Raw genomic sequence first — 26,033 nt, 5'->3', positions numbered from 1 at the left:
CAGCAGCAATAGTAACACATCATCATCATCAGCATCCAGCCAGCCACCACCATCATCATCAGCAGCAGCAGCCGCAATACGAAGCAGAGCAACTGCAGCGGCCGTGCGTGCGACAGATGCTGGCTGGCGCGTTATTGTTACCGGGCGGGGTGGCGTGGCTATATATATAGCGTTAGGGGTTGTGTGTGTGTGTGAGTGAGTGAGAGGGTGCGTGTGTGAGTACGTGCGCGCGTGCGTAGTATTTATACGTTCCTGTTCGCGTGCGGAGGACGGCTTCGATCAGTGGTGGAGAGAGACAGGGCAGAGATGCAGGTGAGGAATTCACGCTCTCCTGTACGCGGCAACGGGTACATTGCATGCAGGTGTACACACACACACGCGTGTACGCACATGCGTGCAGATGCATACACAAACATGCGTGCACATACACACGGACATGCGTGCACTCGTATATGCGCACGTGTATGCATGCACACATGCATGCACGCGCACAGATATACATACATATGTTTACGTGCGCGCGTATACACACATGCATGCGCATACATATGTATGTATGTTGAACTTCGTTCGCACCGTACGTAGCCAGCCATGCTAATCGGGGGTGCACGTGTATGCGCATGTATACACACGCGAATGTAATACATACACATGTACACACATGCATAAGTATACATGCACCTTTACACACACATGTATAAACATACACATGTACACACATCCGTACGTGTACGCACATGCATGTACATATGTACACGTGGATACTGCTGCTGCCTTTAAAAGGAAAACATAACAGGCGACGTTTCAGGCAATAGCCCTTCTGCCTAGCACGTTGTGATGACACTGCTGCTGCAGCCCATTGTATGTGATGTAAAGAAGGGCCAATGCCTGAAACGTCGCAAATTGTATACTGTCCACAGTGTTATTGAGGAATGTGTTGAGTTTTGAGCCGACTGTTTGTGTATATCACTTACCGTGCCGACGCACATGCCAAACGATGCGTACTACTACTTAGTACTCGGGCTAATGTGATGTTTGTGTATCTATACGTGGTACGATGTGGACATGCGTTATATAGAATTCCACACACTTTATATACACACGTGCTGCTTACGCATACATCATCATTATTATCAGTCATGGACACATAACCTGAGGCCACCGATATACAACGCTGCTGCTGCTGATCGTGATTGTGCTGGTGGTTATGATGCTGGTGATGCTGCTGCTGATCGTGATTGTGCTGGTGGTTATGATGCTGGTCGAAGATCATGCTGATTGTTATGATTCTTGTGATGCTGCTGGCCCTGCTGATGGTGATATCAGTGAGGCTTCTATTGGTGTTGATACTGCTGATGATGATTATTATGATGGTGCTACTGATGATAGTCCTGCTGATGATGATAGTGATGGTGCGTACGTTGTTGCTTGTGATAATGATGCTGCTGATTCTGCTGCTGATGATGCTGGTGATTACAGTTACACTGATTAGTATGGTGGTGTTGATGATGATGGTGACAGTGGCGAAAGCGTTGCTGCTGATACTGCTGCTGGTGGCGATGATACTGCTGATTCCACTGCTGCTACTGATGATACTAACTGTGATGGTTATACTCGTGATTCTGCAACTGCTGCTGATAATTAATTGTAGCGGATGTTTTTTTTCTGTTGACGCTGCTACTGCAGTTATTGCTGCTGCAACGAATGATGATTGTATTCATGTCATTGCGACTAATAATGATGCTGCAGTAGCTGCTGCTGATGAATACGGCGAGGGTGCTACTCATATCTTGCCGCTGATGCTGTTGTTGCTGCTGATGATGAACGAACCACTGCTGATCCTACTGCTGCTGATGATGATGATGATGCTGATGCAGGTTGCTACCTTTGATACTGCTCCTGCTTCTAATAATGCTGCAACTGTTGATGACGGTGCTTCTGCTGATACCACTGCTGCTGCTGATGATGTTGTTGCTAATGACGGCAGCTATGCTACTGCTGCTGCTGCTGCTCATGGACGATGTTGCCGTTGCTGATGAACGTGCTACTGCTCACCACGATGATGATGATGATGCTGGTCCAGCAACAGTTTCCAATACCCCCTGTGTATGTTACGTGCACCGCCAGGACGCGCAGAGGTGCACACATGTCATGCACTGCTGCCTCTCGCCCCCCTCGGTGCGGCTTTACCGAAGATGAATACGGCACGCGCGCGTGCGCACAGCTCAATGGCTTGCCATGAGAATGTTGATTTTGAGCAATTCATTACGGTTGCGATAATCAATAGAGATGAACCATTACGTTAGGAATCTGATCGAACGCTATCCCTGCATTGTGCACATCGGCGCGTGTCGGCGCGTGCTGTGATTGGGGATGCGTGACTCATTATAATCTTTAAAAGCGTCATCAGCAGCAGCAGCAGCATCAGCAGCAGCATCAGCATCATAACCACCAGAATCGTCATCAGCCGCAGCATCCCCATCCCAACCACGAGCATCAATGGCAGCAGCATTATAAGCAGCTCTTATCACTAACATCATTAGCATCACCAATAAGAACCATCATCATTAAGAGCAGTATCATCATCAGACAGCAATATCATCATCAGCAGCAACTCTACCACCGATATAATCAGCAACACCATCATCACCATAAAATCATCAGGAGTAGCAGCAGCATCAATTGCATGAATGTCCCTTCCACGAACGTGATTATCACCAGCACCTCCACCGTTGTGGTCTTCGTCGTTATCATCACCGGTAGTAACATCGCCAGCATCACAACCACCATCGTATTCAACATAATCATCAGCACTAGCCGCATCATCATCATAACCAGCAGCATACTCATCATCAATCACCCACGCTGCAGATCACAACACTTATCTCTCTGCTTCTGCCCTCGCGCTACTCCACTTTTGAATTCCCTGCTCCCATCACCGTCGTCTCTTTTCCCCAAAGCTCTTACAATAATAGCCTGGCTCAATTCAATACATGTGTTACACAATCGTGTCTATTGCAAGGTTTGATAAGAGTGACGTTTGTCGCTGGCCCTTTGACGTTTTGGGTTTTGGGCCCGTGTTCAGCAATTGTGTTAAAAAAATATATAATCAGCAGTAGCAGCAGCACAAACATCTCTACCGCCAATATCATCATCATCACTGCCATCATCATGAGCAACAGCAGCAGCAAACCGTATCACTATTGCAAAGCATCACCATCATCATGACTGCTATAGCCATCATCACCATCAGCAGCAACATCACAACCGATAAAATAATTTTCGCCATCAGCAGCAGCATTGCCAGAATCATAACCACCACCATCACAAGCAGAATCATAACCACCACCATCACAAGCAGAATCATAACCACCACCATCACAAGCAGCTGCAGCATCATCAATCATCAGCATCTTTATCAACAATCGTCATCAGCAGTAGCATCATTACACTCACCAACATCGGCAGCAGAAACAGTATTATTATAATCGCAACCAGAATTTCCATCTGCAATCACCATGAGTTACAGCACCACAACTACGAGCATCACCACCACCACAATCGTTGTCACAGCCATCTTCATCAGCATCGTTAGCATCACAGCTATCAAAATCATCATTATAATTACGAGCAGGAAAATCACAACCATCATCATCACCATCGTTGTCAAAGCCATCTTCATCAGCATTTCACCACCAACCAGAATCGGCAGCAGCATCGTCAGCATCAAAACTATCAAAATCATCATAATCATCATAATTATCAGCAGTAAAATCACAACCATCATCGTTATCACCATGATCACCATTATTAGCATCACAACCACGATCATCATCACCACCACCACCATCCTCATCACCGCAACATCCAACGTCATTCTTGTCACTGACACCACAAACCACCGCCATCAATCACCATCACCACTAACACTTCCACCACCCATCATCATTGCCATGACAGCAATTATCATCGTTATCAACATCATCATTGACACGACAACCACCATCACCACCCATCGTCGTCATCATCACCATCATCACAACACTCATCATCATTATTTCGCAGATTGTGATGCTCTGCCGCCCCTACTGCTACTGCGATTTCTGCCATCATCATCATCATTACTGCTGCTGTTGCTGCTGTTTTTGCTGTATCCTAGCTGCTGCTGTTACTTGTATTGTCCGTGCTGCTGCTATTACTGCTGTTGTAGCTGATTTAGCTGCTGTTGTTGTAAGTGCTGTTGTTGATGCTATTGATGTTGTTGTAGCTGCTGCTATTGTTGTGGCTGATGTAGCATGTTGTTGTTTTTGTTGCTATTGTTGTGGCTGCTGCTGTTTGTTGTGGCTGCGGTTGTTGTTTTGGCTGTTGCTATTTGTTGTGGCTGCTGTTGTTTGCTGTTGATGTGGCTGCTGCTGTTTGTTGTGGCTGTTGTTGCAGCTGCTGTTGTGGCTGGTGTTGTAGTTGCTGTTGTTGTTGTGGCTGCTGTTGTCGCTGCTGCTGTTGTTGTTGTGGCTGGTGTTGTAGTTGCTGTTGTTGTTGTGGCTGCTGTTGTTGTTGTGACTGCTGTTGTAGTTGCTGTTGTTGTGGCTGCTGCCGTTTGTTGTGGCTGCTGTTGTTGTTGTGACTGCTGCTGTTTGTTGTGGCTGCTGTTGCAGCTGCTTTTGTGGCTGGTGTTGTAGTTGCTGTTGTGGCTGCTTTTGTCGCTGCTGCTGTTGTTGTTGTGGCTGCTGTTGTTGTGCTGCTGTTGTCGCTGCTGTTGTTGTTGTGACTGCTGCTGTTGTTGTTGTGGCTGCTGTTGTCGCTGCTGTTGTTGTGGCTGCTGCCGTTTGTTGTGGCTGCTGTTGTTGTTGTGGCTGCTGCCGTTTGTTGTGGCTGCTGTTGTTGTTGTGACTGCTGCTGTTTGTTGTGGCTGCTGTTGCAGCTGCTTTTGTGGCTGGTGTTGTAGTTGCTGTTGTGGCTGCTTTTGTCGCTGCTGCTGTTGTTGTTGTGGCTGCTGTTGTTGTTGTGACTGCTGCTGTTGTTGTTGTGGCTGCTGTTGTCGCTGCTGTTGTTGTTGTGACTGCTGCTGTTGTTGTTGTGGCTGCTGTTGTCGCTGCTGTTGTTGTGGCTGCTGCTGCTGTTGTTGCTGCTCACGGTGTTGGCAGTGCAGTGGGGCGATCTGCTCCGCTCGACGTCTTAGGAGCCGTGTCGCCGCGCGCCCTATAAATAGCGCGCACGTGTGCGACATACTAACGCCGCTGTCAGCAACTCCAACAACAACAGCAACAGCGCAATTTCACCAACAACAACAGCTGCTTCATAATTCGTGAATGTATGGGTTAGATCTCGTACACAGCTGCCGAAATCAGCTTCAGCCTCCCGTAAATCACGTGACTTCTGGGTGTGCCACACCCACTCTAAGCCCCTCCCCTCTCCCCGCCGCCCGCCCGCTGTGAAAACAGACGCCGCCTGGAGATACGCCTCTTCCTGCACCCCAGGCTCATGGGGCGCCGCGGTGGCGAGGAGATGTTAACTCCCTCGCCCGGTACGCAGGAGGTCGTGGGTTCGATCCCGACCCCGATGCCTGCTGTAAATTTGGAGTTTGCGTGTCTCTCTCTCTCTCTGTCTCCCCCCGTGGATTTTTCTCCGGGTCCTCCGGATTTTCCCTCCACATTTAGAAACAACATCACGCGTTTAGAGTGTTTGGCTGCCGTACATTTCCACGTGATAAGCCACTTCGTTGAGGAAACATTTGTGGACAGGATCGCTTCTGAAAACAGAGCTACATAGCTCAGTGGGCCTCACCTGGTAAAGATTGAATGAAGCCTCTCCTGAACCTCCCCTTTGCTCCCCTTTTCTCCGTTCCATGTCCTGGCTTTCTCTCTATTTCCCATCATTTCTCTTCTCTCCCCCGTCCCCGTCGCTTGCCCCGTGCATTGCCTCCTTGACTCTACTCCCATTCCCGTGGTGTGCACAGTGCCACGGGGTACAGCGTTGCTCGCAATGTCTATTAGAGAGAGGGCTATGCACCCTCCGCCAGAGACTGTGGCAGGCACACAGGCAGGCAGGCACACATACAGAGAGATGGAGAGAGTAACGGCGAGGCAGACAGTAAAATAGACAGACGAGCAGACAACCATACAGGCAGGCAGACAGACAAGCAGAGAGGCAGAAGGACACAGATGGATGGACGCATGGACAGCCAGGCAGACAGAGAGACAAGCAGATCGACAGGCGAACACGCATGCAGACAGATAGATTGACAAATGGGTGTACAGACCACCACGACATGCATATAGGCAGACATTCAGACGGATATGTATACAGACAGACAAGGCCAGTCAGACAGAGAAGCAGACAGCTGGCAGACCTCTGGTAAGAGGCTGCTATTACTCGGCTCGCCATTGTCTCATTCGAGCCTGTGACCCCGGGATGACCCGAGTCCGTCATAACAACAACAGCAGCAGCAATTACTCTTTGGTTCTTTCGGCAAAGTCACGTAGAAAATAAATAAGTAATAGTGTAAGACGTTTCGATTGCAACACAAGCAACCGTCATCAGGTAGAACTAAATTTGAGAGAGAGACAAAACACAGACACGGAGACACAAACACATTCCTGCGGAGGGAGCTGGTAGGAACGTTGGGTTGCTCGGTCAATGGCCAGGGTCAACGGCGGCGTGGTGTATTCCGCAAATATGCCCGACTGTGAGGGCGGGCACAAGCCGGCTTGAGTAGGTGAAACGTTGAGTTGTATAAGGGCACCACGGGGTGACCAGCCCCTCCCCACACAGCCCCACCCCTCCGACCCCCCACCCAGCCCCACCCTCCCCACCCAGCCCCTCCCCACCCTCCAGGAGGCTTCTACCAGTAATAGACACAGGCAGAGAGAGACAACACAGAGACACAAAGAGAGCAAGACACAACATAGACACACAGAGACCCAATGTCTCTGTCGAGGCCTTAAATAGGGAGGGGGGGGGGCAGAGAGAGAGGTGGGTCTGCTGGGGCTGCTGCTTTGTTTTATGTTTTGACAAATGGGCGTTGCCACCGAAACGTCGTACTATATTTGTTTTCTTTCTACGTGACTTTACCGAAAGAACCAAAGAGTAATTAATGCCTGCAGTCACGAAAGCCTCAAATCAAGCAGCAGCAGCGATTTTCGATTTAAAGCTTTCGTGACTACAGGGATTCATCTTCTTGGTTCTTTCGGTAAAGTCACGTAGAATGGAAGTAATAAAATAATAAAAATATTATTGTTTTATTATGTTTAATTTTTATTATTTTATTATTTCCATTCTACGTGACTTTACCGAAAGAACCAAGAAGAAGCAGCAGCAGCGATGTGTATTTAAAACAAAATAAAAAGCTCGAAACCGATTGGCGCACGCGCGAACGTGCAACCCGCACGCCGGCCAAGTCACCGCGTGGCAAATGTCCCTTCGTCGTCGTGTTTTATCGATGGACACATCACTTACACTTGCGCTCGTGGAGGAAACCGCGAGTCGACGGGGTCGCCACCTTTTCCCCCACGGAAGACCCCCCCCCCAAACCTTCCCCCCCCCCACCCCCGGATATTACTTCTCAGAGTCCACACGAGGTGCGTTATCGCAACTGTGGTGCCCCTTTTTAAATCCTTTATATTAAGTTCACTTGCTTGCTTGCTTGCGCGCTTACGACCGTGCAAATCTTTCGGTCGTTTTTTAACCCACTTCCCGTGATCCAATCGAGCTGACATTTTGCACACAGACTCGTTGTGCGTGACAATTAATGTTCGTGAAATTTTTTTTCCAAAATTTTACACTGTTTAGGGAAAACAAATTAAATATTTAATTACCAATTGCTTAATACTAGCAGACAATCATCTGACCCATAGGTGGCAGCCATCTCAAGCCAGAGGACGAGAGGACTCTAGCCGCCACGCATATAAAGGATTTATAGTGAAAAACTTTGTTTTTACGGGTTATACTTATTAAATCCTTTATATTAAGTTCACTTGCTTGCTTGCTTGCGCGCTTACGACCGTGCAAATTTTTCGGTCGTTTTTTAACCCACTTCCCGTGATCCAATCGAGCTGACATTTTGCACACAGACTCGTTGTGCGTGACAATTTATTTTCGTGAAAAACATTTTTCCAAAATTTTCCACTTTTTAGGAAAAAAAAAATTCATTTTTATTTAAAATACCAATGTGATAAAAATGAAACTCTTACTCAAGAAAAACAGAAATGAATAATAAAATAAAACCGATGCCGCGCACATAAAGGATTTATAGCGAAAAACTTTGTTTTTACGGGTTAATTTTTTTCGCAATGCGATGCAGCCGAGCGCAGTGACGCCGCCACCAGATGCGGCTACAGTTCAGCTCCTGTGGCCAAACCGTTCGAACACAGCTGATGCCGATTCACAGACTCGAGCAGGGGTCAAGCACGGAGCACGTCGCAACCCCCCCGCTGGTTCCAGATGTTTCATCCCTACCGCTGTTAAGTGCTAGACTGGCGATTTGCTGTTGCTGCTGCTGTTGTTAAACACCATCCCTACAATTGTGCTGGTCAAGAAGGATTGGGGAGAACCAAGCGAGCCACGAGGTCAAGAGACCTGCCATGCGGACCCCAATAATCCGGGGCTTATGTCTTTCGAGCCCCCCCCCCCCCCGTCTCTACGAGGTATGAGTCCCATGTAATGGGATGAATGTATGCACAGCGTGGATAAATCTCGTGAATAATTGAACCGAGGCCCCGTGTTTATTTTCTCCAGCGCGGCGGCTATTTTATCACAGCGAAAATGTTGGATGCCCAGTCCAGAGAGCGCGCGCGCGTGCGTGCGTGTGTGTGTGGGGAGCGGTAGTGTAGCTGCTGATGATCTGAACCGGTCATGGGCCTCCCCTAGGTCGACTCAGCCTCAAATGAGTAACTGGCGCGGTGTGTGTCAACGTCACCTCCATCCAGGAATTGGCTTGAGCCAGCAATTGCAGCGCTGCACCTGCACAGAATCTGCCCCGTGTGTTCCTGTGCCATGGGAGAGGCTATAAATAGCCCGCGGGGCTGTGTCTGGCGTTCTGAGTCCAGGGCTGATTGATTCGTGGCCAGCGGAACAGATTGGCCCTGACGCGGGGGGGGGGGGGGGGTGCATTGCGACTGACTCGCGTGCGCCTGCCTGTTCTGTCTGCCTGTGTGTGAGAGAGAGAGTCTGTGTGTGTCTGTGTTTGTTTGTGTGTGGGGAGTGGTAGTGGAGCGCTTAGCGCGCTGCGCTATGAACCTGGCGACCCGGGGTCGATTCCCGCTCACGGCCAACACCAGTGACGATTATCTGATCCAGTCCTGGGCCTCCCCTAGGTCGACTCAGCGTGAAATGAGTACCTGGTGCGGTGTTGTAAATATCGCCACTAGGGAGACAAATGCGGTCGGGCGTGGTGCTGGCCACCCACCCCCTTGTGTACCGTTCCAGCCTTCATAGGTGCTCGCTAACAGCACTTGCCCCCACAGTCTGTTAAGGCTATACGGGGGATCTTTGGCTTTGTGTGTGTCTTTGTGTGTGTGATAGGGGGCGGTAGTGTAGTGGTTAGCGCGCCACGCCACGAACCCGGTGGCCTGAGTTCGATTCCTGCTCACGGCCAACACCGGTGATGATTGTCTGAACCGGTCCTGGGCCTCCCCTAGGTCGACTCAGCCTCAAATGAGTAACCTGGTGCGATGTGTAAACATCGCCACGAGGGAGACAACGTCGGCCGGGCGTGCTGTTGGCCACCCAACCCCTCGTGTGCCGTACCGGTCGGCATAAGTGCTCGCTAACAGCACTTGCCCCAACAGTCTGTTAAGGCTATACGGCGGACCTTAGCCTTTTGTTTGTGTGTGACTGGGGAGTGGTGGTGTAGCGGTTCGCGCGCCGCGCTACGAACCAGGGAGACCCGAGTTCGATTCCCGCTCACGTTCGCCAACACCCGCGACGATGATCTGAACCCCCGAGGTCGACTGTAACGCTTGTCTGGTGGGATGTGTAAAACATCGCCACTGGGGAGACAAAGGCGGCCGGGCGTGATGCTGGCCACCCATCCACCCCCTTGACAGCACTTGCTCCGACAGTTTAAAGCTACCCGGGAGACATTTGTCTTTGTTCGAGCGACAGCCCTCCCTGGGGGCTCATCGGGCGAGCGATCGGGAGGTTGCGAGTCGATATCCTGGTTGGGGGTTGACTCGGCCCATCATCCTTTCAGGGTTGGTAAAAATGAGCACCACTTTGTGTGGTGGAAGGAGACAGTGGTTGCTCCCATCGTAGGGATGTGGAATTTCCACTGCTGCCTTGGGGCTGTAAGCATGAGATGGGCAAAGCCACAATGCTCAATTGAGTGGGTAATCACAGAGTGTGTGTGTCTGTCTGTATGTGTGTGTTCCTCTGTATGTGTAGCGGTTAGCGCGCTGCGTAACGAACCCGGCGACCCGAGTTCGATTCCCACTCACGGCCAACACCAGTGACGATTATCTGAACTGGTCCTGCGCCTCCCCTAGGTCGACTCAGCCTCAAATTTGTACCTGGTGCTGTGTGTGAACATCGCCACTGGGGAGACAAAGGCGGTCGGGCGTGGTGCTGGCCACCCACCCCCTCGTGTGCTGTGCCGGCCTTCATAGGTGCTCGCTCACAGCACTTGCCCCTACAGTCTGTTACAGGCTACACGGGGGATCTTTGTCTTTGCAGTGGTTTGCGCGCTGTGCTACAGACCCGGCGACCCGAGTTCGATTCCCGCTCACGGCCAGTGACGATCATCTGAACTGGTCCTGGGCCTCCCCCAAGGTCGACACTTAATGAGTACCTGGCGTAGTGTGTAAACGTCACCACTGGGGAGACAAAGGCGGCTGGACGTGTTGTTGTGTACCGTACCGTGCCGGCCTTCATAGGTACTCGCTAACACCGCTTGCCCCAACAGTCCGTTAAGGCTATACGGGGGATCTTTGTATTCGTTGTCCTGTCTGTGTCAGGCTTTGTGTGTCATCTTCCTTAATCGGTGCTCGCTAACAGAGCTTTGCTTCCATCGTCATGTGCATGGATACCGGGACAAATTGTTATCGCTGTGGGTCCCTAAAGCGCTTTTCCATCCTGCAGTGAAATTACGGAATTGTACAACGTCCCCTAGGTTACATCATACAAATACACATTGCGCTGTCCTGATGTTTCGGTTTTATTATCACACAAATTGTGCGGGAGTGGCACTCACTCGGTGCTCAAATCCGTTCAGGTTGGGATAATTTGGCTGCATTTGGGATACTTCACCGGCGGTGTTGAAGCTGTGGTCGTCACCAGCAGCAGCAGCAGGAGAGAGGCTTCCAGGTTAAGATTCTCGGGCTGATGGAAAAGTTCCTAGCAACGTAGAAAGGAACGTGAGTGATTTCCATCGATGTCCGTGACACAGTCCTCTTGCATCATCATTACCGTCATTATCATCATCGATGTGACCACGCTCCACGGAGTAACTCTCTCTCTCTCCCAGCCCTTCCTCTGTCTCGCTGCTCAAAACCACTCGCAGATGCACGCCTCTCACGTAGCTCCACACCGCCGGCCCCAAGCCACGAGCTCCGTCCGCGTTGCATTCGCAATCGCAGGGCCGCTCGCCGCTCACAAACCACGCCATGGGCAAGCGCCGTGCGCCGGGCGTGAATTCCAATGCGGCTGCAAGAAAAAAAATATAAAAACATTTGAAACGCAAAGAGCCTGGGGTTGAAATAGAGGTGGCAGCGATGGTGGTGGACGTGGGTGGGGAGGTGGGGGGGGGGCGATAGATCGAGCGAGTTAATATCTAAATATAGCGATGAAAGCGACCGGGTCGGGGTGGGGGTGTCGGCGGCTATGATGGCAATGCGAAGCGTATTGCTTGGAGGGGCTCGGAGTCGTGGGGGTTGAGCTACAGGGCTGGAATGCGAGGCTACGGTGATGATGATGTTTGTATTGAGCGGTCCTCTGCCGAAAAAAATGCGCCCTTGCACATTCATACGTGCGGGGGGAGGGGGGGTGCACGTACAGCTATGGGCAGACTCTTATGGCAAAGCGCGATCAGCACCTATGAAGGCCGGCACGGCACACAAGTGACCAACACCACGTCCGGCTGCCTTTGTCTCCCCAGTGCTGATGTGAACACACACCGAGCCAGAGACTAAATTTAGGGCTGAGTCGACATAAGGGGAGGCCCAGGGACGGTTCATAAAATCGCCGGGTTTGTAGCACAGAGCGCTTCTCTCCCCACACACACACACAGCAAATGCACAATCACACACTACAAACAACAAAGATCCCCCATATAGCCTTAACAGACTGTAGGGGCAAGTGCTGTTAGCGAGCAGCTATAAAGGCCGGCACAGCACACGAGGGGGTGGCTGGCCAACACCACGCCCGGGCGCCTTTGTCTCCCTAGCGGCGATGTTTACACATCGCTCCAGGTACTCATTTGAGGCTGAGTCGACCTAGGGGAGGGCCCAGGACCGGTTCAGATAATCGTCACTGGTGTTTTGGCCGTGAGCGGGAATCGTACCCGGGTCGCCAGGTTCATAGCGCAGCGCGCTAACCGCTAGACTACCGCTCCCCACAAACGCACAGTCACTCACACACACGCACTACAGACGGTGGCTTAGAGGCAGACGATTGAGCGAGAATAAACGTCCACAGGCAGCGACGCTTCCGAGAAAAATCTAAATGAAAGAGTTTCGCTGTGCCCCTCTGTGCGGAGTGAACGACGCGAGGACGTCACACTGCGAGCGAGGTCACGTGGCGTGCTCACGGGTAGGGGTTCGTCACAACCACGAGTTCACGGTGCCTGATTTTCATCATCATCATCATCAACACCATCATCGCAATACAATCATTGCGATCATCGTAATTATTGTCATGGTTACGACTGTATCAACATTATCATCATCATCAGGCTATCTCCACCATCATCATCATTACACAACTTCCTCGTTAATATCATCACTACTTTTCGATTTAAAGCTTTCGTGACTGCAGGGATTCATCGTTTTGGTTCTTTCGGTAAAGTCACGTAGAAGGGAAGTAATAAAATAATAAAAATAAAACATAATAAAATAATTCTCACGACGGCTGCTTGCGTTGTGTCCGAAACGTCGTGAGAATTATTTTATTATGTTTTATTTTTATTATTTTATTACTTCCCTTCTACGTGACTTTACCGAAAGAACCAAGAAGATCATCACTACTCTCACTGTCATTAACATGATCATCACCACCACCATCCGATGTTCGATCCTCACATGTCAATCGCACTCTCCTCCACCAGCCGATTTCAGGATTACGGAGCGCAGGGCTCGTATCTCTCCGTCTTTCGCGGGCCTTTAAATTGACGCAGCGGAGTCTCTCGCACGAGTTTATGAACGTCAGCGAGTGTAAGTTGCAACCCGGCGATTTCCTGCGGCTGGGGCACTCAGCCCCCAGTTCCGGGAGAAAAAAAATCGCTGGAATTGCAGAAGCCCTTGGCTGTTTAAATTACGGTGCGCCTGATACTCGGATACGAACTCAGGCTCTCAACGGCGGCGGTGCCAGCGTGTCTGGACCTCCGTGTTGCCCGTCTGAGTCGCGTCGTGGTGCAGGTTGAGGAGTTCAAGGACCGCGGCACGCCACCTTTGCTTTGATTTGTGTGTTGTAGATTTGAAGCTTTCGTGACTGCAAGGAATCATACTCATAGTTATTTCGGTAAAGTTACGTCGGTAAAAAATGAAATAAAAATTTATAAAAATAAAACAATAAATTAATAAAAAATCACGACAATAAAAATCACGACGTCGTGATTTTTATTGTTTTATTTTTATTACTTTTTATTTCATTTTTTACCTACGTGACTTTACCGAAAGAACCAAGAGTATGATTGTGTGTTACTCTGCCTTTTCCATTTCAGATTTCAGGGCGTTTGGAAAGAGAGGGTGGGGGGGGGGTCACGTGCCCGGTGAAGGAAGCTGCACGTGGTGCAATCTTCACTCGGTGTTCGCTCGAGAGAATTGTCCGTTTCATCTCTATTTGTTGTTGTTGTTGCATCGCCTTAATTGCATTCCAATTGTGCCCGCAGCGTCGTGTCATGAGATGAATACATTCATGTTCGGAATTCGGGCAGCGGAAACATCGCCGCACGCTTCGACGGAACGCTCCCGGAATTCGACGCCGCGATGCCCACGTCTACTCGAGTCGCGCTCCACTAGAACTCTCGTCCAACACGAGGTGGCGCACCGCCCTTGACATCTCCCCCCTCCAGAGGGAGTGTTCGTTCCGCGCGGCGATCAACCCCAACTATTTTTTTTATACTCGGAGCTGGCTATTTTAGCCGCATTAAGGGTAGCAGACGAACCCAATACGATCTCTCCTTTTTCTGTTGTTGGTTCTGTGTGCAGGCAATTTGGTGACCAGGGCCGACAGCGTCCACTTCGAGGACCCAAGTTGAATCGGGGGCGACTGAACCCCGCATTTTATCCCAGGAGACCTTCTCACACAAGTGCTGGCCAGCTTCGTCCGTCTGCCACAGAACCGGTCATCCGAGCCACCCAACCACCTTTGTCTGCGAGTGTCAATAAGTCGACACATTTCAGGTTCACGCAGTACACGAGTGCCCGGACTTTCCACCTGAGGTCACCCTTAGGCCACCCGTACTCTCACACCAAGACCTTCTGTCGGCGTGCCTTAGACGGAGAATTGTGACGGTGTTTCCCTTTTGCTTCCAGGAGAAAAGAAAAAAATCCATCCGACCGCGACGAGGCTTTACGCGCGCGTCGAGATACCGCACGTGCCGTGTCATGTGCTTTTTGTACTTTTTGTTCACCCTGATGCTCGTTGTTGTCGTCGGCTGACGTCCAATTTGCAAGAACGACGACAACAACAGCGGTAGCAGCAGAAACAGCAATAATAATCAGCAACGCTATGAGTATTTTTAGGTTTTTTCGGTAATGTCACGTAGGGAAAAAAATAAAAATTAATAAATAAAGTGATTTATTAAATTAATTAATTGAATTAATAAAAGCTATGAGTCCAAAAGCAGCGATGGCGACAACGTCAACGTGAGCGACGCGAACATCGGCAGCCGCGGGGTCGTGAAGAGGCTGTGCGAGATGCGCTGCTCGTGACGCAACCGCGTCGCTCTCCTTGATTCGGCAAGCGGTGTCAAGGTGAAAAAAGTCTCTCTCGATAGATCTTTTTTAAAACGCACAACTTCAAGAAACGAAGCATTGCAAACTGCAGTCTTCCTCCACCGACGGCCCTCTCGACGCGTCATCACCACGGAGCATATCGGGAGGAGCGTGCGGAGTTTTGTGGCTTTTTCGCCGAGCGACCAAAGACTTCGTGGCGGTTGGGTCAGTCCTTGGTTGTGGAGGGGGAGGGGAGTGCAACAGCAAATATTGTACTGTACTCTGCTCAACAATTCGAGCAGGAAAGACGCATCGCAGAATCGTCACGAGGTGGCCATCTTCGTCAGCGAAATCCTCCGGGCACAGGAGGCAACTTCTTGGCCACGCGTGGAGCCCCGCGAGTGAAGCGCTACGGGCTGTAGTGGTGGTGGTGGTGGTGTTGTTCATATCGTCGTTTTCATCATCGACAGAAGCGGCTTGCGAGGGCACGGCGAGGCGGAACATGGCACCGCAGAGTCCGAATTCGTTAGCAACCGCTGGAGGCAACGCGCGGTGTTGAAGCGACGAAAGCGAGAGAGACGGAGAGAGAGAGAGAGGGAGGGAGGGAGCGGAGAAACTGCCACGGCGCCACGAAGGCAAGCGACGGGCCCACGATGCCACACGATGGTGCCGGCAAGACGCACGCGTAGCTGGAGTCACAACCGTGAGTGCGGCTTGCGGAGCGCGACGACTCCATTGGTTGTGTCTTGGTATCCGGCTCTCTGATGTGTTATTTCCTAATAATGTTTTTTTTTATCCTTTTATCTGGCACAAGACGGACACCTTTTTACAAGGGATCATGTTTGCATTAACCACAATACTTGTGGTCAAAATGCAAACAAAAAGCAGCACTCTGATAATGTATGCATTGTCCTTGAAATTGATTGGTCCACACCAGAAACAGCTATTTTTAGAGCCCAGTCTCATATTTCCTGTTGTTGTTGTACCGAGTGTTCTTCTGCATGACGAACACGCGGTCGTTTAGGCGATCGTTTCGCCCCACGGCCTGGGAGCTTCATCGGGTTCCGACGGAAGCTCCAGACGTTTAGAACTGCGGGCGCAATGCGTTTTAAGTCGTCACAATGAGCTACACGTGACGGATTCCGTCCAATCGCAAGGCAGTTATAATCAGCACGCTACCACAAAGCCGGCGTGCGATCACAGCACGCGGCGTCAGCGTTGTCCGTCAAAGGTAATCGATTCCCTCTTGTCTTACAGCTTTCGTGACTGCAGGAATTAATATCCTGTGGGTCTTTCGGTGAAGTCCCGTAGATGGGTTCAACGAAAATAACAACCTATCTACGTGACTTCACCGAAAGACCCAAAGAATATAGAATAAATTACGTTTTGGAAAACGGTAAAAAGTTAGGTTTAGATTCAAATCACTTAATTCTAATTCCGGGCGGAATCTGAAACGTGTCTGATAAGATTGACGGTGTGGTCTGCTGGCTAGAGATGACAGGTTAGAGGTGGCAGCAACGTTTTAGTGGTGCAATGTTGTTGCATGGCTAATAACGGCGAATTATTTTGAGATAACAGTTTAGACAGTTTCACGTAATCACATCCAAACACATTTCACGGTTATCGACATCCGGACAGGGTGGGTGCAGTGGCAACATTTGTGCCTTCCAGCAAGAAGGCCCTGTGTTCAATTCACGACTCTGGGTGCCTTTCTGCGTGGAGTTTGTACGCTCTCCCCCTTGTTCCCGCATTGAGTTCCTCCGGGTTCTCAAATTTCCTCCCGTAGATGAAAAAACAACAACAACAACAACAACCGTGCATACACCATCCCAGTGCTGAAACAATGATCTGCAACTTGCTTGGGATGACATTTAGCAGCGACATTTATCCCTTAACTCCAAACAGAATCTTAGCAGGACCCTCTTGAAAAAGAGTCTTGAAACTCGGTGATACTTTCCTGCATTAACAAGCGTAGACATGATAATTTTTAAAATACAGGGTGTGGCTAATTTTATCATTCATTATCAACTAATTAGAATTAGACAGCTGTTGGAGCTGAAGTGATAAAACCACACACACACTCCGTCAACAGCACAGCCAAATAAAGCACAACCGTGCCAAATTGTATTATTGTGTCAGCATCGCCGGTGTGGTTGGGTCCGGACGTATCTCACAACCGTTTTTAGCCACTAGATACGCGACGTTTCGCTTGAAACTGCGCCAGGCATATTCAGGACATGACAAGTGGTCAGCATGTCGGGTGGAGGAGAGTTTCACGCCACGCGTTTTGTTCGGGATTATCACCTGACCCTGGACTCAGCCAACACAATCGATTATGTATCATAACGGTGGCCTCGATTTATCAACTCGATCGAGTAACGACTCGACTCTCGTCTGATACAGAAAACACAACAAGTTCGTCAATAACAGTGTGTGGCCTTAAATTATAAAATATATGATAATCGACGTTTCGGGCATATGGCCCTTCTTCAAAGCACATCGATTTACTCTCGTACCTATCGCTAACTAACTGCTTCCGATGAACAAACGCGTTCGGGATATAAAACAAAGAATCCCACGCGCCATCGCGCGTGATCACTCTCCTTCCTCCCTTCCTGGTTTGTTTGTTTGTTTCATTGCTGCTCGTCGTCGTCGTCGTCGTCTTGTGAATTCGTTAGCGGGCCGAGCCATGGTGGAGACGTTCAAGGTGGCGGTGCTGGGCGCTCCGGGAGTGGGCAAGACGTCCATCATCCGGCAGTTCGTCTCCAACGAGTTCGGCGAGACGTACGCGCCGACGCGCACGCGCGCCGTCTACGCGCCCGCGCTCGTCGTGAACGAGCGCGTGCTGGAGTTGCGCATCCTCGACGTGCCGCCGATCGCCTCCTTCCCCCTCAACTCCTTCCAGGTGCGCGGCTCACTCGGCCACCGCGTTGTCCCTCTTCTCTCTCTCTGTTTTGTTTTGTTACGATGCAGTGGAAACAAGAAGATGCTCGGTGTATTCGGCACTTTGCTTCGTTCATCATTTCGTAATTTTTATTATTTCTTTACATTTTTAGACTTTGCTTTATGTAAACCCCCACCTCTCGCTCACTCTCTCGCTCACTCTCTCTGCCTCCTCTGTTCACTTTCTCTGTCTCTCTGTTCTGTCTCTCTGTTCTGCTTGTCGCCAGCCTGTTCATCGGCATGTGTCTTGATCGTTTTTTGAGCCGGGTCGTTTGTGGCCAGGTCGCTTCTGAAAAATACGCTAATATAGCTCGGTGGGCTTCACCTGAGCAGTCCTACCAAAGCAGTGGGTGGGAGCCCAAGAGCGGAACCAACGTGTGGCAGGGAGTGGGGGGGGGGGTGTCAGCTCGCCGCTTGTCACGGTTGAGCGCATGTGGCCTTCCTCCCGTCGCGTGCCAGGAGTGGTCGGACACGCGGTGCCGGGGCCTGCGCAGCGCCCACGCATACGTCCTCGTCTATGACATCTGCTGCTTCGAGAGCTTCGAGTACATCAAGGTGCTGAGGCAGCAGATCCTGGATTGCAGGTGCGTGACTCCCACGTGCATGTACAGGGTACTTGAAAAAAAAACAACATGTTCACACTTCTGAGAATTTGCAACGATACCACGAGAAACGTGGCCCCGGGGCTCTGGAGACCACCTGGAGAAGATTCCAGGCGTGTGTTGACAACGATGGCGAACAAGTGGAGACTCTTTGACTTTTTGAAGCTATTAATGTACATTTGTTAGCATGTTACAGTGTACAATTTTGACTCACAACTTTCGTGACTGCAGGAACAACGGGTGATGTAGGCTGCTGCGGGGCATGCGTTGTCTGGATGAGGGTAAGGGCGCAGCCCTGCAATCATCTGCTCACGCTCCTGCTGGCTGAATGGCGTCCACTAGAAGGAGCTCGAGACAGCCCCACTAGCGGGCGGGGGTGTTTTTGGCCTACTCTTCCACGCTGGTCGGACGTCTCTGAAGAGGCGTGAGCAACCACGCTTTACCCCACCACACACAACCTGGCGATCGGCTAACTCTGGTGTAACCCATTTCTACTGCTGGCTTAGAATGAGGCGGCGGTGCGGTTTTGGGGGGTGGGGGGTGGGGGGGGGAGTAACTGCCGCGCCGCGAGATCGAACCGAAACGGCGAGCGTCTGCACGGCGTGTCAAGCGTGCTTTAAACCATTCCACCGTAGCCAGAGCCGGCCCAGCAACTAAGCGACCCTTGCAATTGCAAAGGGCCCCGTGGCCAGCAGAGGGCCCCCTAGAGTCACTGCGAGCTAGTGGGTGAAAAAAATCATACATCAAAGGGGCCTCCAACCAAATTTTGCTTAGGGCCCCCAAAGGTCTAGGGCCGGTTCTGACCGTAGCAAGTGCTGGGTGCTGGATGTGAATTCCAATGCGGCTGGAAATACACAACAACAACAACAACCAATCCGGGCTGTCTTAACCAGGAATTGCAAAGAACAGTGGCAGCGATGGAGGAGGCGGTAGATTGAGGGGTGGGCAGGGAATTACGAAACTTGGGTCTGTGTAATAATACGAAACTATTTTGTTTTTAAATTATCAGGTAAGGCCCACTGAGCTGTGTAGCTCTATTTCAGAAGCGACCTGGCTATCACAAATGATGGCCCAACGAAGGGGCTTAACATCACGTGGAAATGTGAAGGGAAAAACCGGAGGACCCGGAGAAAAATCCACGCGACCACGGAGAAAGAAAGAGACACACACAAACTCCAAATATACAACAGGCGTCAGGGTCGGGATCGAACCCACGACCTCCTGTACACCAGGCGAGGTAGTTAACACCTCGCCGCCGGGACGCCACAATAATCCCGTATCATTCAAGAGCACCTCGGCTGGAATTAAAACCTCGCCTCATGCCGACCACGGGGTGTGTGGATTGGTAGGGGTTAACGCTCGCCGCCGTTTTTCAATTAAGCACAGGCAAGCCGGCACGCAGCTTCCATGACCTCTGCAAGCTGCATCAAAAAAATATAGAGGTGGGACGATGTAATTATACATTTCCAGCCTTCGCTTTTGTCGGCACTTGTGGAGCGAGTCGCTCGGATGGCCGGGAGTGGCACGAGCGTCACTGAATATTTCAGTCGGGGCCGTTATATACATAAAAAATTAATATATTGTATCTCGTGCGGGTGCTTCCAGCTCTTTACTAGATTTCTGGGCAACATCGTGGAAGATTAGGCCAAAAATACCCATCTGGAGGGAGTCTCTCTCGCTCTCGTGGAGGCCCTGACAACAGCCTAATCACCCGGAATTGCACCCACGTGCGTCAGAGCTCGCAATCTAAGCGGGTTTGAGCCTGGATAGTAACGCTTGGATGGGTGACCGCCCTTTGTTAGACAGGTTGCTCTCGGCGACTGTGGGGTTACGTCGTGGGCAGCATGGTCAAGTATAGTCCAATGACCTCTCCTCACGGCCGGCGTGATGTATGGAGGCCCCATCGAGCAGTGGATTAACACAAAAGCTGCACTTGTGTACACGATGACGTTGACGGTGATGGGGGTGGGGCTGTGTCTACACAGACTGGGAAGTTAACTTATGGCCTTTCGATTGCGAGTCAAGTGCCCGACCACTCAATGATTATTAACCAGGCTAAAGACTTTTTTCAGTGGTACAACTGCCGGGATATTGCGATTTAATGGGCTCCGTTCCAGTCAACCACCAGCTCCTTATTTTATTTTGGAGTTTTTAGCGGATGCCACCGCGGCCGGTTTAATTAGTGAGAGAGATTCACGGCCCTCCTGGAACACGAACTAATTAAATTGGCCGCCGTTACTAGCTCTCAGCTCACTCCTGGCTAGGATAAAGGATCGGCCCAAATGGATTTTTGATGATAATTATTTATCCTGCCTTTTTTACGTTGCCTGCTTAGGAAGCGATCCGTCGTTAAACGCTCATCGCTCCCCGTTCTCACGAAGACTTACCGTTGCCCTACGGGCGAGGAATCGGCACATTGTATACCAGTGATTGAAGAGGACGATTTCAGGTCCAGGAAAAGCGACGGGCTGCTGGGGTCCTGGGCTGTTGCGTAATCTGTGCGGTGCACGGAGGCTGTTTTTTTTCTTATGCTGCTGCGATTTTCTTTTGAATGAACTGGCCGCTTTATTTTCACAGTTCCGCAACTTTTCCCATCGCTCGTCCGCGTTGGTTTTCGTCACAACAGCACTGCACATCTCGCGTTACTCAGAGCCGCAGTCACCATCATCTTCTGCCAGCAATGGCCGATTAGCGTTACCATTAGTGGCTCGGCATAGAGGAAATTCGTCAAAGTGCGGCTGAACGTAAAATCATGACACAATATTCTCCGGATTATGAGATGCTCTGGAAAGTAAGATGCACAACCAAAACTTGTGCCCGGTGTCAATATAGGATTATGGGAAAAGTGCGTCTATATAAATCGGACAATGTGACATTTTTTGAACCGTTTCTGCCACTGTGATCCAATTGTGCTATCAGATATTTTGTCATGGGCCAAATAATTTATTAGGAAATCTTGCAGAGCAGCGAGCCCGACGTGAACAACTAGGGGAGGACATCTCGCGAAATATCATTCAAGTTCGTTCGTGTCTCAGTCCGCTTGTCCTGGTGAGGGTCGCGGCGGCAGCATATTGAGCAGTGGTGGTCGAGACCTCCCTTTCCCTGGCGACTGACTCTGGCTCTTCCTGGGGAATTCCCAGGCGTTCCCAGGCCAGCCGAGCGACATAGTCCCGCCAGCATATCCTGGGCCAGCCTCGGGGTCTTTGCCTAAGTGTATTTTTGATATCCAAACATTAGCGGCCGATGCAGTGTCCTACACACTATGAAAGAGATATATATATTTACCGTCGGGCAGTCAAACAATATACATATTTTTGTAATTCTCAGAGCTGGACTTTAGTGAGAGTGCAAACTAAATTAAATTTGACAAATTTCTCTTGTATGGGGTTTTTACGACCAGTTTGAGACCGTGAAAACGTCACTGTCGAGATCCCTGCTTAGTCACGGACGGCAGCTGAAACCCAGATTCAAACCCAGGATCTCAGCGCACCGGCTCAGAAACTTTTGACCTATGAGACATCGGGCCAGCTATAATATGCTTGGCTACAAGCCAGCGAGATTGGGCTTTGCTCGGGAATTCAGAGAGCGTGGCAAAGAATAGTTCATCATCTTGCATTATTATGACAAAATTGTCTGGAATTTAGGTTATATATTTATTTTATGTTGTCTCCTTTGTCCGGGTTGTGAAAGGAACGCTAATTTCGATTCGGCGTCTGTGCCGATGCGTTTCTTGGCCCCATTATTTATTTTCCGGTCCCTCGTCTCGCCGCTGTGCAAGGAAGGTCACAGGATGCATGTGGAAAAGTGGAACGCTAAACCCGTCAACGAAAAACACCCGCATAATTATTTGATTTTGGCCACGTGTTGTTCGCATTCATTTTACCCATTACAGCCAACAGCCCCGCTGGGGCTCTGGTGATGTGAGAAAGTAAGTGCAGGGCTGGACTTTTGTGTTTTACCTCTTAGCCATACCTTGTCGCAGGTCCCTGGTTTGTGCGTGGTAGTCAGTTCTAACGAGCCACCAAATCTATTTGCTTTCTTTCTGCCCTGAAGGCCACTGCCTGATAATATATTTTTCGTGTCAATGTAAATGTGTGGACGTGTACAGCCCTTTGTTATCGTGAGCGAGCAGTTGCAGGGCTGCACCTTTACCTTTGGATTTTGGGTCTTGGCTGGTACATACTTGCGTATGGTCGGATGAATAGAAACTCACGAGTCTATGTCCAGACTATTCTGGCCATAAAATGGCTTGAGTTGATGTGGGTGGTGAATTGCTTTAAGTCTCCGTTGATTTTCATTCAAAGTGATTCATTAGTACGTGAGGCCTCTATGAGTCTCTACGTGAGCCCACACAGAGACTCATACACTCACAAAGAGACTAATAGACTCGTGTAGAGACTCAAAAGACTCGCAAAGAAACTCGGAGACTCACACAGAGCTCACGGTAGGTGTCCGCTTGTGTGGTCGACGGGCTGGTTGCTGATTCTCCAATCGCTTGTCAGGCTATACGGTACAATGCAACAGCACATGCCACGAGCGATAATGTGCAATGCAATTGCAATGTAATTTGGATTCAGATGGCATCTTAATGCCACTGCGTCTCAAGATGCTGTACAATGGCAGTAGGGTGGGGGTGGGCAATATGGGGGGGGGGGGGTGTCAGCGTATCGCCTTTTGCACCAGGTGAAGCTGTGTTTAAGCGATGCCAGGACACGGTATATATATTTTTTTACAGGCTGTCAGAAATCCAATAACACTGTTCGGTGCGAGCCACTTGGCATTATGGGGCTTTTGGGACGCAGGGGGGGAGGCTCTGGGGGGCTTCTGGTGAAACGGGGTCCCCTGGCACCCCAGGGGACCCCTCGGCCACGGTTGCATGGCCCCTGTGTTGGTGTCCGTGTTGTCTACCGTGACACCTGAGGCCGGTGCCTTTTATTTTAGCTCAAGCGGCGCTGCCTCCCACCTCCGGCGCTCTCCACACCTCGACCTTTGGCCCCAGACCTTGTTATCAGCCCTCTTGCATCGCTGTCTCTCTCAATCGTCTCTCCGAGTCGCCGTGTATGTTTAAACACTCCCACCGCTCGCCCAAAATTGCCTGCGTTGCGAATTCGTTCGTGTTCCTCGCCCCACGCCGTCTCATTTCGTCTCTCTCTCCTCTCTCTCTCTCTGTCTCTCCCCGCTTGGTGTGCTTCCCGGTTTGTGCATTATCCCTTCATCTCACGATTTCTGTCCGTCTCCTCCCTGCGTGTCAACTGAATGGCCTCAGAGGTTCAGTGCGCTGAGGTGGCACCACTCAGATCCTGGGTTTGAATCCAGGTGCTTGCTGACCGTGTTGAAACCAGGTTTTTAGGCAGCGGCGCCGTTCGTTCACCTGTCCATTCACCCACCTGTCCATCCGTCCCTCTGTCCGTTTGGCCATCCTTACATCCGTTTATGTATCCTTCTACCTGTCTGACATCCGTCTGTCTTCATGCCCATCCATCTACTTGCCCGTCTAACTGGCCGTCTATCCATAGGCCCGTCTATCCGTCCGTCCGTCCGTCGTCGTCTGTCGGTTTGTCCGTTCCTCCCGTTGATGTGTCCATCAACCTTCAGTGTGTGTCCGTCTCTCTGTCTGTCCGGCCACTTGTCTGTTTGTCCATCCACCCATCCATTCGCAGGTCCCTCTTTTACCCTTGAAAGGACCCACGGCGCGCGTCCGTTGACACATCCATCGGTTCGCCGACCCTTCCGTGTATCTGCTGTCTTTTCTTAGATTTTCTGTTTACGCTTAGTCACATATCCACTTTAAGATGTTTTCTTGTTCATGTTTTTGTCTGTTGCGGTTGCACCCGATTCAAGAGCCGAATGGCTCACAGGGCTCTATACCTAACAAATGAAACTGAACTTGAATCTGCCCGTCCATCTACTATTCCGCTGCAACTCATCCGTCTCATCAACCGTAACCCCGTGTCTTACCCCCCCCCCACCCCCATCTCAGGGCTACCGATGTCCCCATCCTCATCGTGGGCAACAAGCGTGACCTGCAGCGACGACGCGTCATGCCGCGACGCACCGTGGCGCAGCTCGTCAAGAAGTCGTGGAAATGCGGCTACGTCGAATGCTCGGCCAAGCACAACTGGCGCGTACTGCTGCTCTTCCGCGAGCTGCTGCGAGGCGTCGGCTGCGGCGGCGGCGGCGGCTGCAAGTACGCGCACCCGTCCATCCGCCTGCACGGGGCACTTCGACGCAACCGCTGCAGCGTTATGTGAACGGGCGTGATGGCTGGTCACGGCCACCCACCCCAAAATCCGGGTCTTGACCTCGCTGGGTTTTAGTTTTTACCACCCCCACCACACTTCTCCCCCCCGCCGATTTTGACAACCAGGGAGGGAGGGGGAGAGTGCCGAGATCCACCACGCCGGGTTTTTGTAATCGCCCGGTGGCACCGGCGGGCGGCGGGGTCGTTTGGTTGATGAGGAGAGCACAGCGGGAGAGAGAGAGCGAGCGAGCGAGGCGGCGTCGCGTTTGCCACCGCCGCCGCGCACACAACACGACCCGCTGTGAGCCGCTGTTGGGCTTGCAGCACGGGGGAAAACATGGAGCGACAACCCGCCTGAAGATGCGACCTGGAGTCGTCGTCGTCGCTGCTGCTGACAGCGGTCGGACGATGTGATGATGAGTTTGGATGAGATGGAGACCGACGATGATGATGGTGGTGATAAGATCGGCGTGTGTGCAGCTGGTGCATCAGCTGCGCTTGACACGAATGCCGCTGCGGCTGACCTTGCAGATGCCGCTGATGCTTCTGCCGATGTCACGTGTCAATCACCTGTCAGCCACGTGTCAGTCACGTATCAGTCACTTGTCAGTCACGTGTCAATCACCTGTCAGCCACGTGTCAGTCACGTGTCAATCACCTGTCAGTCACGTGTCAGTCATCCGTGGCGGCGATGGACTGGAGAATGGACGATCACTACCGCTGTTAATGTCATTGCAGTTGTGCCATTGTTACGAATTGTTATTTATATTTTTTAAAGTCCACGGCAGTCAGTGGTGATGTTAAGCACCCGCCTCACTTTCTTGCAACGAAATAGAATCTAGCGCCGAAGTGGAACGGTGCAGTTTTGTTGCAAAGGACGTTGCCAGCGACAGCGTTGTGGTTGTTGTTGTTTACCGGCGACGCTCTATTGATCGCAGGGGAAAACAACCGAGTAAGACATCGCAGGGTCGTGAGAGATGGCGACAGCATGGGGGGAGGGCTTTATCCAGCAGTGGAATCACCATGGCTGTCGATGATGATGAGGCTGATGATGAAACACTGGGAATTAAAGTTGCATGCGGGTCTGCAACTCGGAGGAAGTTTGCTCTAGACCAGTGGTTCTTCTTCTTGGTTCTTTCGGTAAAGTCACGTAGAAGGAAA

At 50.9% G+C, this 26,033-nt stretch overlaps 1 protein-coding gene across 2 annotated transcripts; it reads left to right on the top strand.

Annotated features, from left to right (window-relative positions):
* RASL10B (RAS like family 10 member B) lies at positions 1 to 26,025 on the top strand. 2 transcript variants are annotated; one of them, XM_061562023.1, is made up of 6 exons: positions 1 to 312; positions 14,039 to 14,187; positions 14,358 to 15,789; positions 17,765 to 17,991; positions 18,489 to 18,613; positions 24,612 to 26,025. In XM_061562023.1, the coding sequence occupies exons 3-6, from the start codon at positions 15,750 to 15,752 to the stop codon at positions 24,880 to 24,882; spliced, it is 663 nt and encodes a 220-aa protein (XP_061418007.1). In that variant the 5' UTR covers positions 1 to 312; positions 14,039 to 14,187; positions 14,358 to 15,749; the 3' UTR covers positions 24,883 to 26,025. The 2 variants fall into 2 exon arrangements, with proteins under 2 accessions (XP_061418007.1, XP_061418006.1); XM_061562022.1 differs by lacking the exons at positions 1 to 312; positions 14,039 to 14,187; positions 14,358 to 15,789 and having other exon boundaries at positions 16,541 to 17,991.
* The last annotated feature ends 8 nt before the right edge of the window (positions 26,026 to 26,033 follow it).

This window comes from Lethenteron reissneri, chromosome 28 (assembly GCF_015708825.2).
Source record: "Lethenteron reissneri isolate LAM-NWPU_2019-01 chromosome 28, ASM1570882v1, whole genome shotgun sequence".
Taxonomy (NCBI): domain Eukaryota; kingdom Metazoa; phylum Chordata; class Hyperoartia; order Petromyzontiformes; family Petromyzontidae; genus Lethenteron; species Lethenteron reissneri.
Note: the sequence above shows the minus strand (reverse complement) of the source record. Positions and strands in the feature narration are given on the sequence as shown.

Coding starts and splice junctions, on each gene's coding strand:
- RASL10B (XM_061562022.1), top strand. CDS start 17,626: ATGAACAAACGCGTTCGGGATATAAAACAAAGAATCCCACGCGCCATC. Junction 17,992..18,488: donor TCCCCCTCAACTCCTTCCAG/GTGCGCGGCTCA, acceptor GTCGCGTGCCAG/GAGTGGTCGGACACGCGGTG. Junction 18,614..24,611: donor CAGCAGATCCTGGATTGCAG/GTGCGTGACTCC, acceptor CCCCCATCTCAG/GGCTACCGATGTCCCCATCC.